Source organism: Xyrauchen texanus, chromosome 39 (assembly GCF_025860055.1).
Source record: "Xyrauchen texanus isolate HMW12.3.18 chromosome 39, RBS_HiC_50CHRs, whole genome shotgun sequence".
Taxonomy (NCBI): Eukaryota; Metazoa; Chordata; class Actinopteri; order Cypriniformes; family Catostomidae; genus Xyrauchen; species Xyrauchen texanus.
Window position 1 is genome coordinate 31,869,504 of NC_068314.1, and position 21,619 is coordinate 31,891,122.

The 21,619-nt window shown below is 37.4% G+C and overlaps 1 protein-coding gene across 1 annotated transcript; it reads right to left on the reverse strand.

Moving 5' to 3' along the window:
• Positions 1–21,316, reverse strand: LOC127632556 (CMP-N-acetylneuraminate-beta-galactosamide-alpha-2,3-sialyltransferase 2-like). The gene is made up of 7 exons (XM_052111196.1): positions 21,264–21,316; positions 8,719–9,470; positions 3,797–3,984; positions 3,174–3,353; positions 2,488–2,533; positions 2,275–2,394; positions 1–175 (listed from the first exon to the last, which is right to left on the reverse strand). The coding sequence occupies exons 2-7, from the start codon at positions 9,040–9,042 to the stop codon at positions 8–10; spliced, it is 1,026 nt and encodes a 341-aa protein (XP_051967156.1). The 5' UTR covers positions 9,043–9,470; positions 21,264–21,316; the 3' UTR covers positions 1–7.
• Between the last annotated feature and the right edge of the window lie 303 nt (positions 21,317–21,619).

Sequence of the window (21,619 nt, forward strand, 5' to 3'; positions counted from 1 at the left end):
TATAAGCTCATCCGAACAGTTTAATTTTGCCCTCCTTGCTGAGCCTTTGGATTATCTCAGCCTCGAAATCTGCGTTGTGGACGCCTGTCTTGCGAAACGCACCAGCATATCTGTTTTTCTCCCAGTAGTGGTGCCAGTTTCCTTGCTTGTCCACCCCATATCCAAACACTGAAACCTGGTGGGATTAAACACCATTATGATTGGCATTTGAAAAGGAATCTTTCCAACACACATTTAAAGACCCCTGTGTTGACATATTTCACATTGAATTAGGACTTTGGGGCAGGACAGATCCAAAGGCTCCTAACCCTTTTTTAAATAGCCAATAGCCTTTAGTTTTAGCCAGTTTATGTGCTATCAAGCACAACAGTGCCTGCCATCTTTTTCAGCTGTCTTGTTTACATGTTGTTACTAGGGCTGTCGATTTAATACGTTAATAACGTGCTATTCATTTGACAAAAATTAATGCGTTAAAAAAATTAAAGCACTTTAATCGCAATGCTTAACTGAGAAATTCAAGCTTGTAGTACCACCTGTTTACTCCAGAGGGCAGTAATCGAAATTTCAGCTGTGTGAGCAACACACAGTTTATACAGTGAAGAAAACAATTTCTTGTGTTCAAAACACTTGGAGTGCAAATGCGATCTTTAAGGGATCTTAAGATGTGTTTAAAGATTGAGTATTAAACTATATTTAACTTGACACAGTGACCTAAACATTTTATTTTTATGACACAACACACCCGAGACGCGACACAAGCATGTCTGACGCAGGTCGTACGGTCTTTACCTCATACATATTTAATTACCAACCAGGTTAAGGAGGTGTCCTTTAAACTGTTACACCATTTTTACCCAGTCAATCTTTATTTAAGAAACATGCTCACTGAAATAGATCCACTTTGCTCCTTCTGTAATGCTGTAGATGAAAAGTTTGTTTGTTTGTACGTACCTCTATTTTAACTAGTTTTCTTTGCTTCATAAAGATGTTTTATTTGGTTTTCACAGATTTGATAACTTAAGTTAATATTTTCTGATTAATCTGTTTATTTTTAATAAGTTAAATTAAAATAGTTTTTAATACATAAGTGTAAATTTATATTACAATTTTTCATTATTAATTAGTAAAGTATTATTTTATATATATATATATATATATATATAAAATATATATTTAAAGATAACTATGTATAATTATTTCATCATTATATATTGAATTATTGTTATTTGAGGGGCTTTCTCAGCTAATATTTGTATATGCGATTAATTAATCGGGACACCATGTAATTCGATTAAACATTTTAATCGATTGACAGCCCTAGTTTTTAACCATAATTTTTTCAAAGGGATTTGATTAAATCCTTCATAAAAGTTCTAAGAGCCAATCCAACCAACTCTGTGGTGAATCACAACATCACAAACTTTGATCAGATATGTACTGAAAAGTATTTGAAAATCAGACAAACAGGCAAAGGTACAAGACTGCTTACTGCTTAACGTTTTTCGTGAGGGAAAGAACTACAAACCAATGAAGCATTGTGACCGACTTTGTCAAATCTAAAAAGATAGAACATTTGTAACTTTTAATTTAAAGTTGAAGTATAGAATCAATAAAGACTTGTAAGAATATATATATATATATATATATATATATATATATATACATATATCAATATAAGACATTTGACGGGGTAGGAAGACTCCGATTGCATCATTCAAAGTGAGTCATGGGAGTGGGTGGCCACTACAGAGCTCTTTGGGTGAGCTTTGTTGCCCGCGATTCTCAAATTGGTGGTTCATTCTCTGCTGAATGATGGGTAGTGACAGTCTTTTTTAGTTGAAATAACAGACTGACAGCATAAACCTTCAATTAAGAACCTTGGAGCTTGTGGTTTTTATAGTTTTAAAGGTTTCTAAGTTATCGTTAAAAATCAATTAGCCTATTACGCCGTTTTTTCCTTTTAATAATGGACAAAATAAATGAGTGCAAGATGAGTCATACAAATATTGATCCATTATCCCAGAAGAGAAAGACTATACGTTTTAAATGTGTTTCACCTCCAAAAGTTACTTTTGCCAGCCTTTAGGACAAAACAAGCTTATTGATGGCTTAAAAGCTAACAGACATAGACAAAAAGGCAAAAAACTCAAATTATGATTTCATGGGGTCTTTAAAAAGCACTTAGAAAGTCGACTTGTGACAATGTCACACTAAATTATTGAATCTACGTGGAATTACCAAATATTTTACAAGGCTGTCTATAAAAGTACATACCTCATCACAGAGGTGCAGAGCAAATATAATAGCAACTATCCCAGTGGACGGGTATCTTCCATGATGCTCTGTCCACCTGTCATGTGTATACTTAAAGAAGGCTGGATTTACAACTAACACCTGGAATGCAAACACAAGATAAGGAATAAGGCTTAACAGACAGACCTGTCTATGGATTTACCATTTTAAATTAAAACCATAATTTACACTCACCTTGTCTTTATCAGCTTGTACACGATTTTTTACCCTCATGTATGTCCTGTTTGAGATACACAAATTATTTTAGCGCAAGAGCGTTTGCGAAATCAGAATCTTTTCAGCTTTGCTGTCTCTGAACTACTGATCACCTTAGAGGACCATAATATTCAAAGTGACAACCTAGTAATAATACAGAAAAACAAAATCTATGGTAATAAAAATCATAATTCTGTGGTTACTATGGTTTTACTACAAACACCACAGTTCAAATATTGTTACTCTAGTAAAGCCATGGTTAATCCTAATGAAAATTAGCCATGGTTTTACTAAAGTAACCATAGTTTAACCATGGCATTTGTAGTAAAACCACAGTAACCACAAGATAAACCATGCTTGCTTCAGTCATGGTTACTACAATGTTACCATAGTAAAACCATTTTATCAAAACCATGGTTTTCACCCAAAAATATGGTTACTGTAGTCTACACAGGGGCACAGTTCCAGGAGGGATTGGGAGAGGACCCCCAATATTCAAGCCAAATTGAGTCAATAACTTTTTAATAAAACTATGGGTAATTTTTTGCGAGGGGACGCTAAACGTGAGTGAACATGTAAAATAAATGCAAGGGCACACAAAACTAATTATAAAAATATAATTACAAAAACAAGGCATTTTCTGTAAAGTTTTGGCAAAGACGTACATTTTGATCTCTCCCGTGGAAAGGGCACTGGTCAACCACTGCAAGTCTTGCAGTTTGAAGGGAAGAAGGATAAGATGGACTGCAGGGCCGAGATCGGTTGCGCTCTCTGGGTACATGAAGTGGTGTGTGGTCCTGTTACCCACATCTACCTCATAACCAGTAGTTATGGCTTTATTCATTCTGTGGGAAGTTCCAGTTGAAATACATTAGTAAAAAGTAAACTCCTACAATTATTACATCAATAAAAAGCAAAACATGTACTTGTTTTGAAAATTACAAAAATACATTAACTTAAAGGAACAGTTCACCCAAAAATGTCAGAGAGAAGCTTATTCACAGTTGCTTGCATGTTCACGTGAGAACTTGTGTTATTGATCACTAAAAACAACACATGAACAAGCGAGCCACTGTGAACAGTGCCATTATAGTGAGTGAATATGAGCTACCATTATATTGACAAGACATAAAGAAAGTCATTCAGGTTTGGAACAAATGAGGGTGAATAAATGATGACAAAATATTTTTGGGTGAACCATTGTGCATAAAAGCTACAACGCACATTGTCTAGATGGAGTGGTCATACAAAGAGCTAAAAGTCTTGTTAATCACAAGAGGGAACAAACCGAAAAACAGTTGTGTGGGAATCTATCAAGGCTCCATATTTGGACTTTAACAGATTCCCAGAGTTTCCAACAACTGCACATTTCCGGCACTGGTTTTGCCGAGGAGTCTCATTCACAGGTGAAGGAGAGATGATCTTAAACATCTTCTGGGTGACATCCTTGATAGTCCCGTCAGATGACTGCAAAGACTATGCAAAACAATATAATTGTTAAAACCTAAAATCTACAGTCAAATGCAAACATTTGAATACTATCAAATCAGCTTTAATAGAGAATATACATTTGAAGACATTTCAAGTGAAGACGTTTTCCCACTATTTGTTTGCCTGGCTTTATGTTTACGTATATTATTCTGGTGTTATAGCACACTGTCTAAGCCTTAAAAATACTGCCCATTTTTTTTATGAACCATGTGGATGGAAACTCAAGATACCTCTGGCATACCAATGTCAGGCGGATCTGGGTGCACTCTTAGTATCATGCAAAAGCTGAAAGCCTTTAATTAGGCTAAATTAAACCTTACTGAAACACATACCAGGGCCAAAGGGTGGTATATTCAGACTGTTGGCCTATTTGCTCCTGTGTTCTCTTGGGAGAATTACATTTTGTTTGAGAAAACCAGATAATGACTGCAGCTTGGGGGATCCACCACTGTGGGTTTTAATGATGTTTGGCAGGCACATGATAGTGTTAAATTGTCTTTCCTGGTGTGTCCATGTGCCAGACAAGGGAAATTATATCTGCAGTTATGAGGATACTACTTTAGAGGCATGCCTGAGAATTCTGAAAGCTATTCAGTCTCTGGCTTAGAGAGGCGGTAGGCTGTGTATTGACTAGCAAACAACACTAGGAACAAATCTTGAAAAGTTTTACGCATATTGTCAGCTGTCAGTATACTGTAAGACTATACTTTAGTCTATAATATATATATATATACTGACAGTATATTAAGACCCTTAACTCCTTTGGCAGCTATTACAGCCTCAAGTCTTTTTGGATATAATGCGGCAAGTTTGCACACCTAGATTTGAAAATGTTCTGCTTTTATTCTCTGCAGATCCTCTCAAGCTCTATCAGGTTGAATCAGGTCTCTCAAAAGATGTTCAATTGGGTTCAATTCCGGACACTGGCTGGGCCAATCAAGGACATTCACAGAGTTGTCCCCAAGCCACTCTGGCATTGTCTTGTCTGTGTGCTCATTATCCTGTTGGAAGGTGAACCTTTGGCCCAGTCTGAGGTCCTGAGTGCTCTGGACTATGTTTTCATTAAGGATATCTCTGTATTTTACTGCGTTCAGCTTTCCATCAAACCTGACCAGTCCCCCAGTCCCTGCTGCTGAAAAACACCCCCACAGCATGATGCTACCACTATGCTTCACTGTTGGGAGGGTATTGCACAAGTGATGAAGAAGCAGCCTTTATTTATTTATTGTCACACATTATACACATATACAGTGAAATATTTTTTTCTGCATATTCCAGCTAAGCTGGGGTCAGAGTGCACGGTCAGCCATGATATGGTGCAGATAGGGTCAAGGGCCTTGCTCAGGGGCCCAACAGTGGCATCTTGGTGGTGCTGGGGCTTGAACCCCCAACCTTCTGGTCAGTAACCCAGAGCCTTAACTGCAGAGATATGAGATATATTCAATGCACATAGTGTACAATTGACAGTTTTTTTGCCTATTATTGAGCCGTCAGGTGTTTTAAGTTAGATTTAAAAGACAGCAGACTTTAAACAGACTGTTTATGGCATTGAATCTTAATAAAAGAGTTTAGCAAAAAATACAAATGTCCTGGCTCATGACTTAAAGTTTGCAAATTCCTCAAGCACAACTGTATACAGTATATTGCTCTGTTTTCAGGGTTATATATCTAAATATTTGGTACTTACTGCATCTTTATGGACCAACTCAACACAGTTTCCAGTACCTTACCAAGATAGGAATGTTTATACGCAATCGCCCGCACGCGGTAGTGATGTCACTCTGCTTACATTTCATATATAATTTACCATCTATAAATGTAATTAATGGTAACAAATTATACACCTTTTCAAAGGTCTAAGGGTTCAACATTGATATCCGATCTCTGTTTTACGATAGCAATGCTCCAGAAACAGCAATTTAGTTATTTGTGCAGGAGTACAAATGAAAACATGCAATGTCAAAACGGGACTTCATACCTTTATTATGAAAACGCAATCGCCAGATGAATCCAGTTCGTCACACTTGGGTCAATTGTCCATGACAAGCATTAATTGAAAAACATCCAATAGCACTTTTTGTCCATAAAAGTGACAAATCTGAGAAATATTGGTATATTCTCCATTGTTTACATGAGCTCTCGCCTGAAAGATTTACCCATTGTCATCGTTCTTCAACAAACTATGCAATCTGAGCAGCATTCATGTAGTAAAACTGTATATGATCTTATTTACTAGAGTCTCAAACAAAATGAGCCTGTCTACAAAGTCTATTTCTAAAAAAGGAGTGTAGTTTTACTCATAATAGCCAAGCAGTGCAGTCAGATTTTGTGCCGTCTTAAAAGGCGGAACCTTAATTTTTCCCTGTACGCCGCCTGCGATTTTACAGAAAAAAAATCTGCAGGAACCTCATTATTTGTTAGATCACCTTCAAATTTGAAACGAAACTTCTTTAGACTTGTGGCTTTGAGAACATTGTATTTCTGGGTTGTCTTGGTACTTTTATTGTGGTTGTTTTAGATTATAAAAACATGTTCAGCACAAAATATTTCCATTACTATAAACTTAAAACTTTGGAAATAAAGCCCAAAGTGTCTTCAAAAGATATTAAAACTGTGTCCATACTCCAAAGGATCCAGTAAATACAACCTTTTAAGTCCAGGTATGTCATTTTCATGGTTTGTGCTCAAAAAGGGGGTGCGCATCCACAGGTTAAATTGTTGCGAGTGCTCCACTTGCATGTGCGCACATACTGTACATGAGAGCTGGAAAGCAGCTCCCAAATGCGCGTGTACTTAATTGAGTCTGTATTTTGTGTTATCGATATTGTAAAAAGCAGGTATCATTAACTTGAATATACTACTTGATATTAAAATACATTGTTTAAATATAGTAATCACCGTTCTCATGCTCACCATTCTGGACAGCACTGTGGCAGCGGTGGAGTCATTCAGGTTCCTGGGCACTACCATCTCACAGGACCTGAAGTGGGAGACCCACATTGACTCCATTGTGAAAAAGACACAGCAGAGGTTGTACTTCCTTCACCAGCTGAGGAAGTTCAACCTGCCACAAGCGCTGCTGATACAGTTCTACTCAGCAGTCATTGAGTCTGTCCTCTGCACTTCAATAACTGTCTGGTTTGGTTCAGCTACAAAATCAGACATCAGAAGACTACAAAGGACAGTTCAGACTGCTGAGCGGATTATTGGTTGCCCCCTGCCCTCCCTTCATGAACTGTACACTTCCAAAGTGAGGAAAAGTTCTGGAAAAATCACTCCCCCAACCCAATACCTTTTTGAACTGTTGCCTTCTGGATGGCGCAACAGAATAGTTAACAGTTCAAATACAAATCTGTTATATACAGTTGCAAGGTAATGTATGGCATGTATATAAATGTATATCATCAAAATGCAGATATAGCCTTTTGTGGGCCATATTATAAAAGTCGATCTTCATGATTTTTCTCTCTTTTGGATAGTGGCAGAACAGACACACTTAAAAATGTGGCTTCACTCTTACTGTGTATGTGAGAGTGAGTGTGTTTGTGTGTGGTCATGGGAGGAAGAGAGAAAGAGCTCCATGACCGTGAGAACAGGTACTTTTTAATGAAGAAATAATGCAAAAGCCAACTACTGATGATTTAAAGGACCACAACGGAAATGATTCGGTCCATTTTAAAATATAACGAACCAAACCATGAAAATACAACTGCTCACTACCTGTTGAACTGTTGCATTCTGGCCGAAACTAAAAGAACCGTTTTTTTCCCTCAGGCTATCCATCTCAAGAACAGTTAAAACTGCCCCATTGAGCAATAATTATGTGCAATACACAGTGCAATTGTATGTATATATAGTCTTATATATTGCGTATTCAATATATACTTTATTTTCTATCCAATTTTTACTCTTATTCTATTTCTATAAAAAAATGTATTGCTGCTGTATTGTCTTGTTGTTCACTGGAAGCTCCTGTCAAAAAGACAAATTCCTTGTATGTGTAAGCATACCTGGCAATGAAGCTGATTCTGATTCTGTGCTTAAGGTCTGAACACATCCAAAATCACTCTATTACAATTGTTTATGCTCATGAGGTATAAATGTAGCTATTTCAGCAGGCTCCACGAGACAGTATATCAGAGAGAGAGAGAGTTGCGGTGAGTTGGTATGTTCATCACCACTTCACCATTTTGTATCAATGTGTCATACTTCAGAGTGTGGAGAGTGAGATCTCTGCAAAGCAGTCCGCATATGTGACATCCTCAAGCAAAATCGAGTAGTTTTGAGTCTGCTAGTGGGAAACCTGCTTTAGTAACAACTAGATACCTTAGCACTGGTACTTCTGACATCACTACAAGATGATAAAAAAAAACATTTGAGGTAGCCTAGCCTTAGCGCTGCCCGTGCTTTTAGGTGAAATCAACCTAAAAATAGTTTAGTTACAGTTGTCTCAGCATATTAAGCTGGGATATGAGAACGACATTTAACAGAAAAACAAACAAACATCAGCTTTAAAAGAAACTTGAGGTTGAAAGTTTGGATATGGTCTAGCATTGGCTGGCCACACCCTGTTCTATTAACATTAGCATTTCTTCACTTTGCGTTTGCATGCTTTGCCTTTAACTGCCTGAAAACACCATGCAGCGGATTATACAGTATGCAAATTATCTTTTATAAGAACATAGACCATAGATGTTATGCTTGCATTCTGGCACTTACCAGCCACCACTTTAGAGAGAGCGGATCTATGTCATTTTCCTTGCCGGTGAGGTAAGGTTGCTGGCTGTGATTGTAGTGTTGGTCAAACCACTCAGACACACCTGTGTCTGCTACACAAGATGGACAGCTACAGGAATGGCCTCGCCTTGGCTCCGTAACAGGTTGGGACTGTGTCTGGTTCTTCGTCTGTATCCTGACAGTGCTTTGAGTGGGTAATATTGCAATTGGCACAACACTGGCCTTCTGAATTGTGTGAGCAGCTATCATTAAAAACAAAATAGCTCCTAGCAGAGCGCCTAAGTACAGTTTTCTTCTTAAAATCATGGTTAGGGCAGATTCAAGTTTGGGTGGATTTTCCAGAGGAAAAGCTCAGAAAATGATTTCAAGGAAATACCTTAACAGCAGGAGTTGGCTTCTGGCTTTACTGTTCTGGCTAAATGGGTTGTGGTTTTATGGTCTATGACAATTTGCTTTACAATAAAAAATGCCATCTAAGAAGGATCATGGATCGTCCATTTTGTGCTTGTTTTTTCTCTCCAGTCTGTAATTTGTAAACCAAAAGCACAAGGCCAAAGCCAGTCAAAGCACTTAGAGAAAGAAACTAGGTGGAACACACTACATGAGGAGACAGATGCATCATTCCTCAATTCTCAAAAAGGAAAAGAGTCTGAGATGCGTCAGCTTCACTTTCTGCCCATGTTTCAGTTCACATTGGTCTTGAAGAATGCCACTGCTGCCAAAGCATCCTTTTCCTGAAAAACACAAAAAAAACATAAATATTTGATGTTATTTTTCATAAATGTAAATATGAGGTCTTAGCAATACACTCTGGGGTGGTGGTGGGCCGTAGGACCAAAATGTTTATATCACATTAGGAGTAGTTTTATATCATGGTAATAGTATCACAATATGGTTATTTTTTCTGGGAATTTAACCTTAAAATGTGTGCTACAATGCATAACCAAGTTGTAAAGTTTTGATAACATGGAAATATTCCAGGTTTAAAACAAGTTAAGCTCAATCAACAGCATATGTGGCATTATGTAGATTTCCATAAAAATACATTTCAATTTGTCCCTCTTTTTTGTCTTTTTTTCTCCTCTTCAATTTGGAATGTCCAATTCTCAATGCACTCCAAGTTCTCATGGTGGCGTATTGAATCCGGGTGGCCTCCGCATCTGAGACTGCCAATCTGCGTGTCTTATCACGTGGCTTGCTAAGCGCGTTACCGTGGAGACATAGTGAGTGTGTAGGCTTCACTATTCACCACGCACAACTCAAAATGCATCCCCTCTGAGAGCGAGAACCACACATTATAGCAACCACAAGGAGGTTACCCCATGTGGCTCTACCCTCCCTAGCAACCAGGCCAATTTGGTTGCTTAGGAAACCTGACTGGAGTCACTCAGCACGCCCTGGATTCGAACACACACACACACACACACACACACACACACATGTTGTGTTTCCATGTTTTATGGGGACTTTCCATAGACATAATGGTTTTTATACTGTACAAACTTTATATTCTATCCCCTAAACCTAACCCTACCCCTAAACCTAACCCTCACAGAAAACTTTCTGCATTTTTACATTTTCAAAAAACATAATTTAGTATGATTTATAAGCTGTTTTCCTCATGGGGACCGACAAAATGTCCCCACAAGGTCAAAAATTTCGGGTTTTACTATCCTTATGGGGACATTTGGTCCCCACAAAGTGATAAATACACGCTCACACACACACACACACAGTGGAGAAAATGTCAGAGAGAAGCGAGGCGAGGGGGTCTGACATGATTGTGTGTTAAAGCAGAGTTTCTGAACTGGTCTATTTGGACTGGGTCGTGGACAGCAGGGAAAGAGCAATGCCATGGTTCTCCCATTGAAGATATTTCGGCGGCCGCCCAAGTGATCTACTATTTAGGACTGCCGAGGCAGATTTAATGATAATCTCGCAAACAGCTAAAGCAGACATGGGCAACATACGGCCCGAGGTCCGGATCAGGCCCTCCACATGGTTTAATGTGGCCCACAGCTCATTTATCGTAAAAGCGTTTTTATTTTATTGGATATTTCAGTTTACTTGCATTGGGACCTAACGCATCTCTACAAGCGTTTAACATTATCAGGGTTGCCAGATAAGAGACGCAACACCCCCAGTTTGAGATTTATACTTGCGAAATTGGAAATATTCCGCCTATTGTTATACTTATTTCGTGCAATTTGGCAACCATGCACATCTCACTTTCTCCTTAGATCAAACTTAGCGATCCGTAGTGCAATATTCTGCTCAAGGAAAAGGATTATACGGCTACTCGGTGTCCATTCTTGAGGCTGCTTGTGATGTTTGGTGCTACTAATTTCGCAGGTAAACCTTCTCAGTGATTAAATTAAATATAAAAGTAGACATGCGAGCAAAAGCAAGCCAGAGACAAATATGTATATGTATTTTTTATTTGTGCAATTGAGAAATGTTGAAGTCTCTTCGTACCTGTATGTTAATCTAACTCTTGCAGTAATCATTTATCATAGTTATGCAGTCTGTGTTATTCAGTTGTGTGCTGAAAGTCAAACGTTGACATCAACAACAAAAATAATATCACTTGATGCATGTCCTTGTACTGGAAAACCATGAATAAAACTATGCAATATAAAAGGAAATGCAACCCAAGATACATTAAATACAGGTTATGTTTAATATATAGCAGGTTGCCACATGATGTCCAATGTAAAATCTGTCCTGAAGCAAAACCAGTTGAGAACCACTGAGATAAAGGTACAGACAGGAGCTATCTACAGTATATGTTAATTATTAATAATCATAGGACATTAATTCAAAAGCTCACACAGCTGATGTTATTTTTCAATTAGTAGTTAATTTAACATATAAACTAACATGCTTTAGTTATATAACATGTTATAGTTCAATTTTTATCATGTTTATAATTCGATTTATTATTATAATTCTGTTAGCTTTCTTATTTTTTCTATTTATTTTATTTTCAAAAGGGAGACTTTTTTACACATACTTCAATAAAATAAATGGTTTCATGTTTCAATTATAATAAAGTGTTTGCTCAAAAATAAATAAATAAATAAAATAACCCTTCTCTTTTCACTGATAATAGAAATTGTGTAATACCGTATACTGTGAAACCGTGATATTTTCTGCGACGGTTATCATACCGTGAAAATCTCATACCGTTGCAACCCTAGCCACAAGACATAAACAATATGTGTGTTAACATAATTTTTGTGATAAAAATCACTTTATAACCTTTTCTTTGTAAAGTCCAGTTTTACAACTTTGTTACCATAATGACATAACACAGTTAACCTTAAAACCTAAAAAGGAAGATTTAAACAACTTTACAACTCAAATGATAAACAAGTTTTAACAGAAGTGCCTCACTGCAACCTTGATTCTTTCTTTTTTTCATTTAAGGAAATGAGGGATGAGTTGAAATAATTTTTTATGGTTATCAACATTATGTCACAAATGCTGTTGTCTGAGCTTAACTTGAATTGAACCCAGAATATTGCTTTAAAAATAAAACTTTGGCTGAGTTATGCTGTACAAACCACACTAGTTTTTGCTAGAAGGGCAATGTTGCATCATGGTGCGGATATAACAGACAGTATATCAGAATCTACACATTTCTACCATTGCAAAGTATGTACCGTCATTCTGCTCAACCACACTTTGGGGGGTTCAACATTTGCTGGTTTCAGCATGAAGTTTCAGTGAGTCAAAAGGTGAACCCATCTTAAGCTTGACTGAGGAATCATGTTTTGTGAGACAGAATAGAGCCACAGCAAAAGTACTGTATCTTGTCTCTTCACATTCATGTTTTTCATCACAGTCATGTTGAATTGATCCAAAAAGGAAGGAACCTTGTCAATCTCCTCGTTCTTCAAAAATATTGGAGAGGTGTGAGAGCCTCAAAAAATTCAACAATGAATTTGTAGACCGCCTGAAAAACTGACACAACTTTTGCATCTTGCTGAGACTGCAAGAATATAGCTGAGCCTCCCTCGCACTCTTCACCACATCCACACTTCATAAATAACTTGCAGTTCACCCTGACTGTGCTGGACCAATCTCACGGATACATCTGCATGCAGCGCAGTTGCAAGCATTGAGACTACAGTAAATTCGACTGATGAGCGTCAAGCAGAGCTACTCCAACAATTCCAATCAAGAGCTCCCAATTTGGGTACTTTGGGTACTTGCAAAAGCCTGCTTGATGCATCCTTGGAAAAGCCATTTAACTTGAAAAAATCTGCATGGTGTCTTGCCCTAGAGACCTCAGCCAAATTAACTGCAGGGCAGGGCTGTTATTTTCTCCTATATAAGAAACAGGAAGTCTTGCTTGAGACATTCCTCGTCTGGTTGGGAGCTGTGTCCAGAGCAGGGAGAAGCTGGTAATGTGTGGGGGAGGTGGGATCAGCTGACGTTCAGCTGATTTTGGAAGAACCATCTCTGCCTGCCAGACAGCTGTCTAACTACAGACCAAATAGAATTACATCTCAGGCCAATGCAACCAAACCCACCTAGTCAGCAAAGCAGTGGCACAGACAAGTCTACCCCATTCATTATTCAAAGTGAGCTCAAAACGAACGCAAGGAACCTTAAATAACAAACAAGAGCTGATGGAGGGAGACAAGCTACCACAACAATTAAATGAATCAGTGTTATTATACCTAATAAATATAAATTCATACATTAAAAACTACAATAAAACAAAAACACAACAGAAACATGTTTGTGGAATGAAATAAAAACAAAAAACATTTGAAACACTGAAACTAAAATAAGATTCATTTTCGTGCATCCAAAACTAACTAAAATAAAATGAAATTTTGCACATATTAATTTTAGTTTTTGACTATAACACCTTACTGCCATTCCTGTTCAGTCAGTGAAGATCGGTCCACATGAACACGTGTGTAGATTTATTAGCGAGTTGCTGCAAACTTGCCTACTTCTGTACTATCACTCGTCTAGAGAAATTTTCCAAGAACATATCATGTGAGTTTTTTAAATTAGTCTACAAAACTAATCAGATCTACTCAAATACTCTTAATGCCCATTCACTCATGTGCCATTAGCAGCCAAAAGCCAATCACACATCAGCCAATCACATGACATGCCTATCAAATCTTTTTTGTCTGTATTCTACCCATTAACACTATGTTTTACACCCACTTTGCCGTAGTATTTGACCCTGTTTAAGATGCGTCTCGGGTGATCCGATTACATGTGTTCAGAAGAGACACATCCCTGTTTACTCCTGGTCATTTAAATGCATCAACTAGTGATTGGATTTGGAGAGGAGGGACTCTGTTTCATGACGACATACATCAATCATTATGTCAGTGTGTTACAACATTACACTGAAGTGCAACATAGTCAGAAAATACAAAGTATTTAACGCTGACCACATGTGATCGGATCACCAAAATCTTAATCATCTTGAAAATCATCTTAATACCAAGTGTAAATGGGGTCTCAGTGTCATCATAAATTACAATAACAGAGTGTAATCATTATATATTATGGCTGCATATACAGTGTGTTAGCGCATTAGTGCTTTGAATGCAAAAGATAAACAATACAAATTAAACATTATCTACAGCATTTACAGTATATTGCTTTAAATCATCATCGATTAGTTAATACAGCTTCTTTTACTGATCACGCGTGAATTCTACTCATAGAATGAGACATGAAGTCATTAACAACACATTTCTATTGTTAAATAGAACTAAATGTTAAATGCACCTCTAAATGCCTCCCGCATCAGCGTGGCCAGTGTCTGAATGTTCGCAAACACTATGTCATTGCTCAGCTGTTTCGAACTTCTTTTTGAGGTTTAAACAGAAGAAAGTGGAAGTGGTTCAACCAAATGGACGCAATCTAGACCAGCAAGCAATGAGAGGGAGAGTGCCCTGGACTCGGCTACGGCGTTATTGGAGTCCACGATGGAGGATGGTACGTTTTGTTACGTTAACTCTATATTCTATTTGAAAGCTTCACTTTATTTAGTTGACCAGCTACAGGAAGCTTGCTTCTAAAACAACCAGGCCAATTTAACTGTTACACTTGTGTCAAATCACCATGCAAAAACTGCTTTATGCAGCACAATGAGTTAGTAGCTAACAGTTAGCGGTCGTGTTATTGTTTATGGTCAGTAATGTTTGAAGCCTACAATCCCACCCAAGTTGAGGCAGCACTAAACTACAGTGGAAAAGCAAGCTCAGAAATGTAAAGCGAGTAGAGTCGAGTCGAACCATAACGTGCTGCCGAAAAGTGCCATTAGTGTCCCTAGAAGTGGCTTTAAACGTATAAGGTCAAAGTATTATTGGGAGTGTGATGTGTGCGCTTTTCTTGTAGTGTGAAGTTTCCAAAGATAACAACCATTCCCATGACTAAGAATTCAAAATAAAGAGGAAATGTCAACGTCCTGGTACACAGACAAGTGACCATGGATCAAGCTGTGATTCAACATATTCAACAATCCAGCCTTGTGTGTCTCTTCTCAAAGCACAGATAAAAACTCTGCTATGGGAAAATACTATGCAGTATGTGTATTTTACCAAGCACTGCAGCTGTTATTCCAGCTAGCATTGAGAAACACCACTGCCTGAACAAATTCATTTGCATACCAATATATTAAAAGCACAGAGCCAATAGAACACTCTTATTACTGAAACTAGAGGCTCCCCGATGCCTGCCAAACTATTCAGGTTTGATTGCTCATTGAAATGTGGCCTTTACCCAGCAAAAGAGATCCCTTTTCAAAGAGCTTTCTTTACAAACTTTTTATGTGTAACTGTTGTAGTATGCAGCATGCTTGCCAGGCAGGCACCGTTTATGTAGTTAAAAATTATTAATGAAGACCCCTTTAGACAATCAAGGATGTAATTAAATTGTTATGATTTTTTTGGGAGGGGGGGTTCAAGTTAACTTTTTTTTTTTTTTTTTACGAAAATGTGGGTGGTGCTTGCCAGTACAAACTCGCTGCCACAATGCTAGGTGGTTGCTAGGGAATTCTGGATGGTTGCTTAGACATGTGAAAGCACAATTTTCCTCAAGAAGCCATGTAATTTTAGGTATTATCAATTTTTGTATGACAATGCAGGACGAGTTACATGCCTAAGTTTAATACCGTTTTCAAATCTCTCACCCCACACTGTAAAAAAGGTTAAAATCTGTGCTTCGTGTGGTAACGTCTAAATTAACAGTTTTTATTCATCCGATTGCATCAAGCTGACGAAATTTTTTATTTTTTTTAAGTTAGATCAAGTAGGAATAGATCCTTGAGGATGTCTTGCTTATGCAGGTTTCTGATCGGATCGCGCCTGGTCGACCATGTTGCCATTGTGTGTATACTCTTCTGACCGCAAGCGAATACGAACGTGTTTGACACATACCCACTACAACTTCTATGTGATACTCTTTTAGTACAGTCAATGTGCTGACAATGCACACAGATGATGACCGCATACACAAGTAGGGATGCACCGATACCACTTCTTCTCTTCCGATCCGATATCAGAAATCTCAATATCGGCCGATACCGATCCCAGGCCGATACAAGTGTCGATTTTTTGCAGAATCTTTTAGAATATCTTTAAACTATTGTGTGGAACTAATTGGGTGTGCTCTTTAATATGTAAAGAATCCTCTAACTACACATTATTTCAATATAAATGTATAGATTATTAAGAAAATTTGTATTATTAACTAGTATACTGGATAATGTAGCAGCAAAATTAACAGTAAATCCAGTCTTTAAGTCTCCAGTAGAAAAGAAACAAGTGTTTTATTTGTGCCTTTTTTTTTTTTTTTTTTTAATGTTTAAACTTGAATCTGGACTTTAAAGGATTCAGATCTCTTTTTTGTTCAATTTAGTTGTAAGACATCAGTCCACTTTTCATTCACACAGTTATTTATTGGAACCCATTCAACTTGAATATTGTTATAAATTGTGAACAAATACTAATGATGACAATAATAATAATACTACATTTGTATTAATATTACTATTATTATTGAATTTTAATTTTAAATACAACAGTAATATATTTAAATCATGCACTTTTTAAACCCTCACGCTTTTATTTTTACATTCTAAACTCTATTTGAAACATTCTAAAATCTATTCTAAACAAAGTCCTTTATGTGTCTGTTTGTAGGCAAGTTCACAGTAGTTTAATTTGCTTCTTATGAACCGAACTATTGAGCATCTACATCTGAGATGCTGTTCTTGAGTAGCACTCAAATATCACGCACCGCTGTGAAGGCTAAAGCTGCGAGTGCATCACCAGCCTGTGCATGAGTTTGTGTCAACAGATCAGCACCATTCACTAACACGTGGGCAATGCGCATACAATATATTTAGTTATTAAACACAGCCTTTTGTAATTCACAGAGCTATTGCAGGTCTTTAATTGCAAGTGGTTTTAAATAAAATGCATGAGTCATATGAACTGCTTTAATGGTGTTTTTAATTGTTCTTTTATGTCCTTTTTGGAGCTTGACAGTAATGAACATGACTAACACACAGACTCGTCGGACCGATACCCGATCCATCTAAAAGCTTCAGTATCGGAGCCGATACCAATCCAGGTATTGGATCGGATGCATCCCTTTCCACAAGTCAAGAAAATCTAGCCAGTGTGCGGTCAGGCTGCATTGACTGGATTATGACGGAATTTATATCATACATACTATGCGCGCATCAACACGGACACGTGACATATACTTTGGCCTTTAACAAGCAACCCTTAAATCAATCACCGTAAAACCCTTGTTGGTTGACCAGTAATCTGAATATATTTTGGTTGGTTTGTGGTTCAAACTCTGAACTGTATTATATTTTGTTACTCAAAAGGAATCCCATGAAGTTTAAGGAATATCTTGGGTTCGATACAAGTTAAGATGAATCGGCAGCATTTGTGGCATAATGATGATTTTCACAAAACATTTATTCCCTCCTTTTCCTTTTAAATAAAGCAAAAATCAAGGTTACAGTGAGGCACTTGCAATGGAAGTGAATGGGGTATATTTTTGGAGGGTTTAAAGGTAGAAACGTGAATCTTATAATTTTATAAAAGCACTTACATGAATTATTTGAGCTGTACAATTGTTTAAATTGTTGTTTTTACAGTTGTTTTAGGGTTTACATTTACATTTATGCATTTGGCAGACACTTTATCCAAAGTGACTTACAGAGCTCTTATTACAGGGACAATCCCCCCGGAGCAACCTGGAGTTAAGTGCCTTGCTCTAGGACACAATGGTGGTGGCTGTGGGGATCGAACCGACAACCTTCTGCTTAACAGTTTAGTGCTTTAGCCTACTACACCACCACCACTGACACTGACTGGTTTACGGCATTATGTTCATGGCAATTAAGTTTCCACAGAATAGGTTAGTATGCGATCTTAACACTCTAAATCATGTTAACACATGATGCTTACATCTCATGGCTATATTTTTAAAACAGTGAGTATTTTAACGTTTACAGATTGGCCCTACATTCACTTCCATTATACAGTAAATGCCTCACTGTAACACAGATCTTTTATTTTTTTAAAGAAAATGGGGGACAAGCCGAAAGAAATTTTTGTGGTAATCAACATTATGCAGCAAATGCTGTCAGTTGAACTTAACTTGTATTGAACCTGGAGAAGATCGTACACAACATTAAGTGTTACCTAGAAGCAACCCCTACAGCTACTCGTGTATACCTACCTGCACAAACTAAATTAATATAGATGCATTCTTCTGTTAACTAAACTAAACAATGTCTGAGATTTTTCCATCCTGTTGATAATACACTTGTATTATTATTCCCAATAATTATAGAGGAAACAAATCAGTATCAGTATTTCAAAACAATGATAAAAAAAAAAAGATTTGACTGGAAGAGCAGCTAACGCTTTTTAACTTGCTGAGGCGTGAGTGGCTTGTATTGCTCAAGGCATGTTAAAGAGCAATGCCGTGTTAACACTACAGTGAGAGTTTTAAGCAAGGTGTGGAGTGGACTGCAGAGGGCAGGACGCTTTCGGGGTTTTACGTTTCCTCTGAAGTCAAGTTGCATGTGGTGTGGTTCTCTAGACGAAAGCTTAAAAAAATAAAAATAATCTAGTCCCCCCTCCCCCACAACTCCAAACATAGCATACTTATCAGCCACTCTGATAGCCTTAACATCTTGAATGCAAAACAAGAGTGTCCCTCAGTTATATTTTAACTGTGCAACAATGAGCTAAACAAAATGATGAGAGAATTTACATTTTTGTGTGAACCATTCCTTTAAGTGTCCCATTTTTCCATTTGTCCTATTTTACTTGAATAAACCCTATTTGTATGCACTAAAAATGTATTAAAAATTATTTTAAGATTCATACCCTTCAATTTCATAACAAATTGTAATTTGTATTAAGTAATCTTTACCACAATAAAAATATTAAAATTGTATTAATTTAATTTACATTTACATAATTTACCAAAAATTACATTTTTAACCAAAGCAGTTTGATTACAATTTGTTATGAAATTGAAATACGTAAATCTAAAAATGGGCACAAAAAAAAAGGTTCTTGAGTGGACACTGAAGTTTTTTATAACCTACATAACTAAATTAACTAGTTTGGTTTAAGTCAAATGTATTATTCAATCTGAATACATTAGATAACACCAACAAAACTAATTTTAAGTTCTTTTGAGTTTGCTATAACAGCTTTCCTTCAGTAATCACATGTGGTTAAAAATAAACTTATAGATTATTACAACATAATCTATATGGGAAGAACAAAGCAAACGTCACAACAATATACAAAATACCCCCAAAAAGAATCGACATGTATATTCAACCAAGATTTGACTAATAATAACTATCTGAAACTGTTCCTGAAACCGTTCACTCACACAGTGCCAAAGGCTACAGAATGAAATAAATGATAGTCTAACCTGTCACGAAAAAATGGTTACCGTTGTCTCAACCACTGGTGGATTTTAGTCACTATTGGGCTGTGTCTCAACACCAAGGTAGCTGCCTACCTAGACAGCATTTTTGAGCGACATTGTCCACTTTATTTTACTTTATTTAAGTACTGCTGGCATTGACCGCAGTGAAAAGGTTATATTCTTCTCTCTGCTAGTTGTGTTAAGTTTGTGGAGGCATGTCAGACGTAGCTAAAAAAGCAGAAGCATGTATAGCTAAAAAGGAGAAGCATATATAGCTAAAATAGATGGAAGTGGGTTATACCGGAAGTGATAATGATGGAACTCTAATTAGCTGAAAATTAAAGTGGATAGGGCCCGCTCAAACCGAAGGTGTTTTTGCGCCAAAAAACCCTTTCGTTTTCATGGCCAAAAGTTGTCGAGCGGGGGCCCCCCCAGGCAGCAAGGGCCCCTGGGCACTGGCCCCATTGGCCTGGTCGGTAATCCATCCCTGCCTATATGTCGATTTCTACATACACGCATACAGTTTAATATAAAACACTAGTAATGTAACATCATTAAGAAGTAACACGAACAATATTGTAACAGTCAACAATGTTGCATGTATAAATTCACATAAAACAAGATGAACAAATGTGTGAAAAAAATATTCATTGTTATTTCTTAAACCTAATTTGGAATGTAAATACATGTTACATGCACATGTGTTAATGTAGGCTATATAAAATTATAATTAAATCAGAAACCCCAACAACAACCCACCCATAGGTCATTGTGTAATTCGCACCCTGGACGCAGCGCAACGTATCGTGTCTCGAGAGTTTATTACCTGATATGGCGTCTAAAACGCGGCCCTCCAGAAAACAAAAAGCGAGAAGCAGCGAAACGTTCAAAGACCTCCGTCTAGCGCATGTTTACATAGACAATCACAAACGACTGGGAAAACAGCGCAGACAGACGCAAAATGCGTTCGGTGTGAACGGCCCCTCATGCACGATTGAATTTGATGCGCGCACGCACGCACGCACGCACACCCACACAAAAGCTACCTAGGTAGGTAACTCTTTAGGCTTTGAAGAGACAGCCCATGGGTTCGCGTCAAGATGAAACGGTTAAAATAATCTTACTTTTGAAACCACCGGACAAAGTAAATTAATCTCTAAGGCACAAGTCTGTATAGTTTAAGTTTGTTTAGTAGAGGTTAACTTTGTATCAAACACTCAACAACGGGAGTTTGAACTGTTTAATCGAGCACAAGTTGAATCTTCGAAGTTTAAACATTTGTATCATCTTGCTTCACTCTAAACAAATCACTTAACTGATAATTGTTGCTTTGTACTGCTTTAAAATTGAATTAATTTTCATTACAGTAGCTAAATATGTAGCCTAAAAAGAAAGCGAACGTATAAAAGAATACGTTCACAATAACTTTGTGACGGCAGCGCAACTCCGTTATATCAGAGACCGCCTGTTTTTTAATTATCCATTTACTTCATGAAGTTACAAAGGATTTAGTATTAGTTCACATGCAGCCGCACATAAAACCGGGATAAGTTTAGGATACTTACCACATCAGCTCGGATGTGTGTGACTAACAGCCAGACCACCTTGTTGCTGCATGGGGCTGAGGAGAAATGATGTCAAGCTTTACGTCCTGCGTCTACAGTGTTTGCGCGCGCGCGCGTGTGTGTGCGCGCGCGTGCTCCTACATAACTTTTCATTTACCCGTTATTGCGTGTAGTTATTACTGTAATAACAACGCGACTGTTAGTGGGTAAAAAATAGTAAAATATTTATAATAACTATAAAGATCTAACTTCAAAGTTGGCAACAATCTCTCTGTCTCAGTATTCCAAGTCTTGAAAGTGCTTCAATAATACATTTGTAACCCAAATTGTTTCTAAACGAGGCATACTTTGATTGT

Coding starts and splice junctions, on each gene's coding strand:
- LOC127632556 (XM_052111196.1), bottom strand. CDS start 9,042: ATGATTTTAAGAAGAAAACTGTACTTAGGCGCTCTGCTAGGAGCTATT. Junction 3,985..8,718: donor TCTCTCTAAAGTGGTGGCTG/GTAAGTGCCAGA, acceptor TGTTTTGCATAG/TCTTTGCAGTCATCTGACGG. Junction 3,354..3,796: donor TCCCACACAACTGTTTTTCG/GTTTGTTCCCTC, acceptor AACTTCCCACAG/AATGAATAAAGCCATAACTA.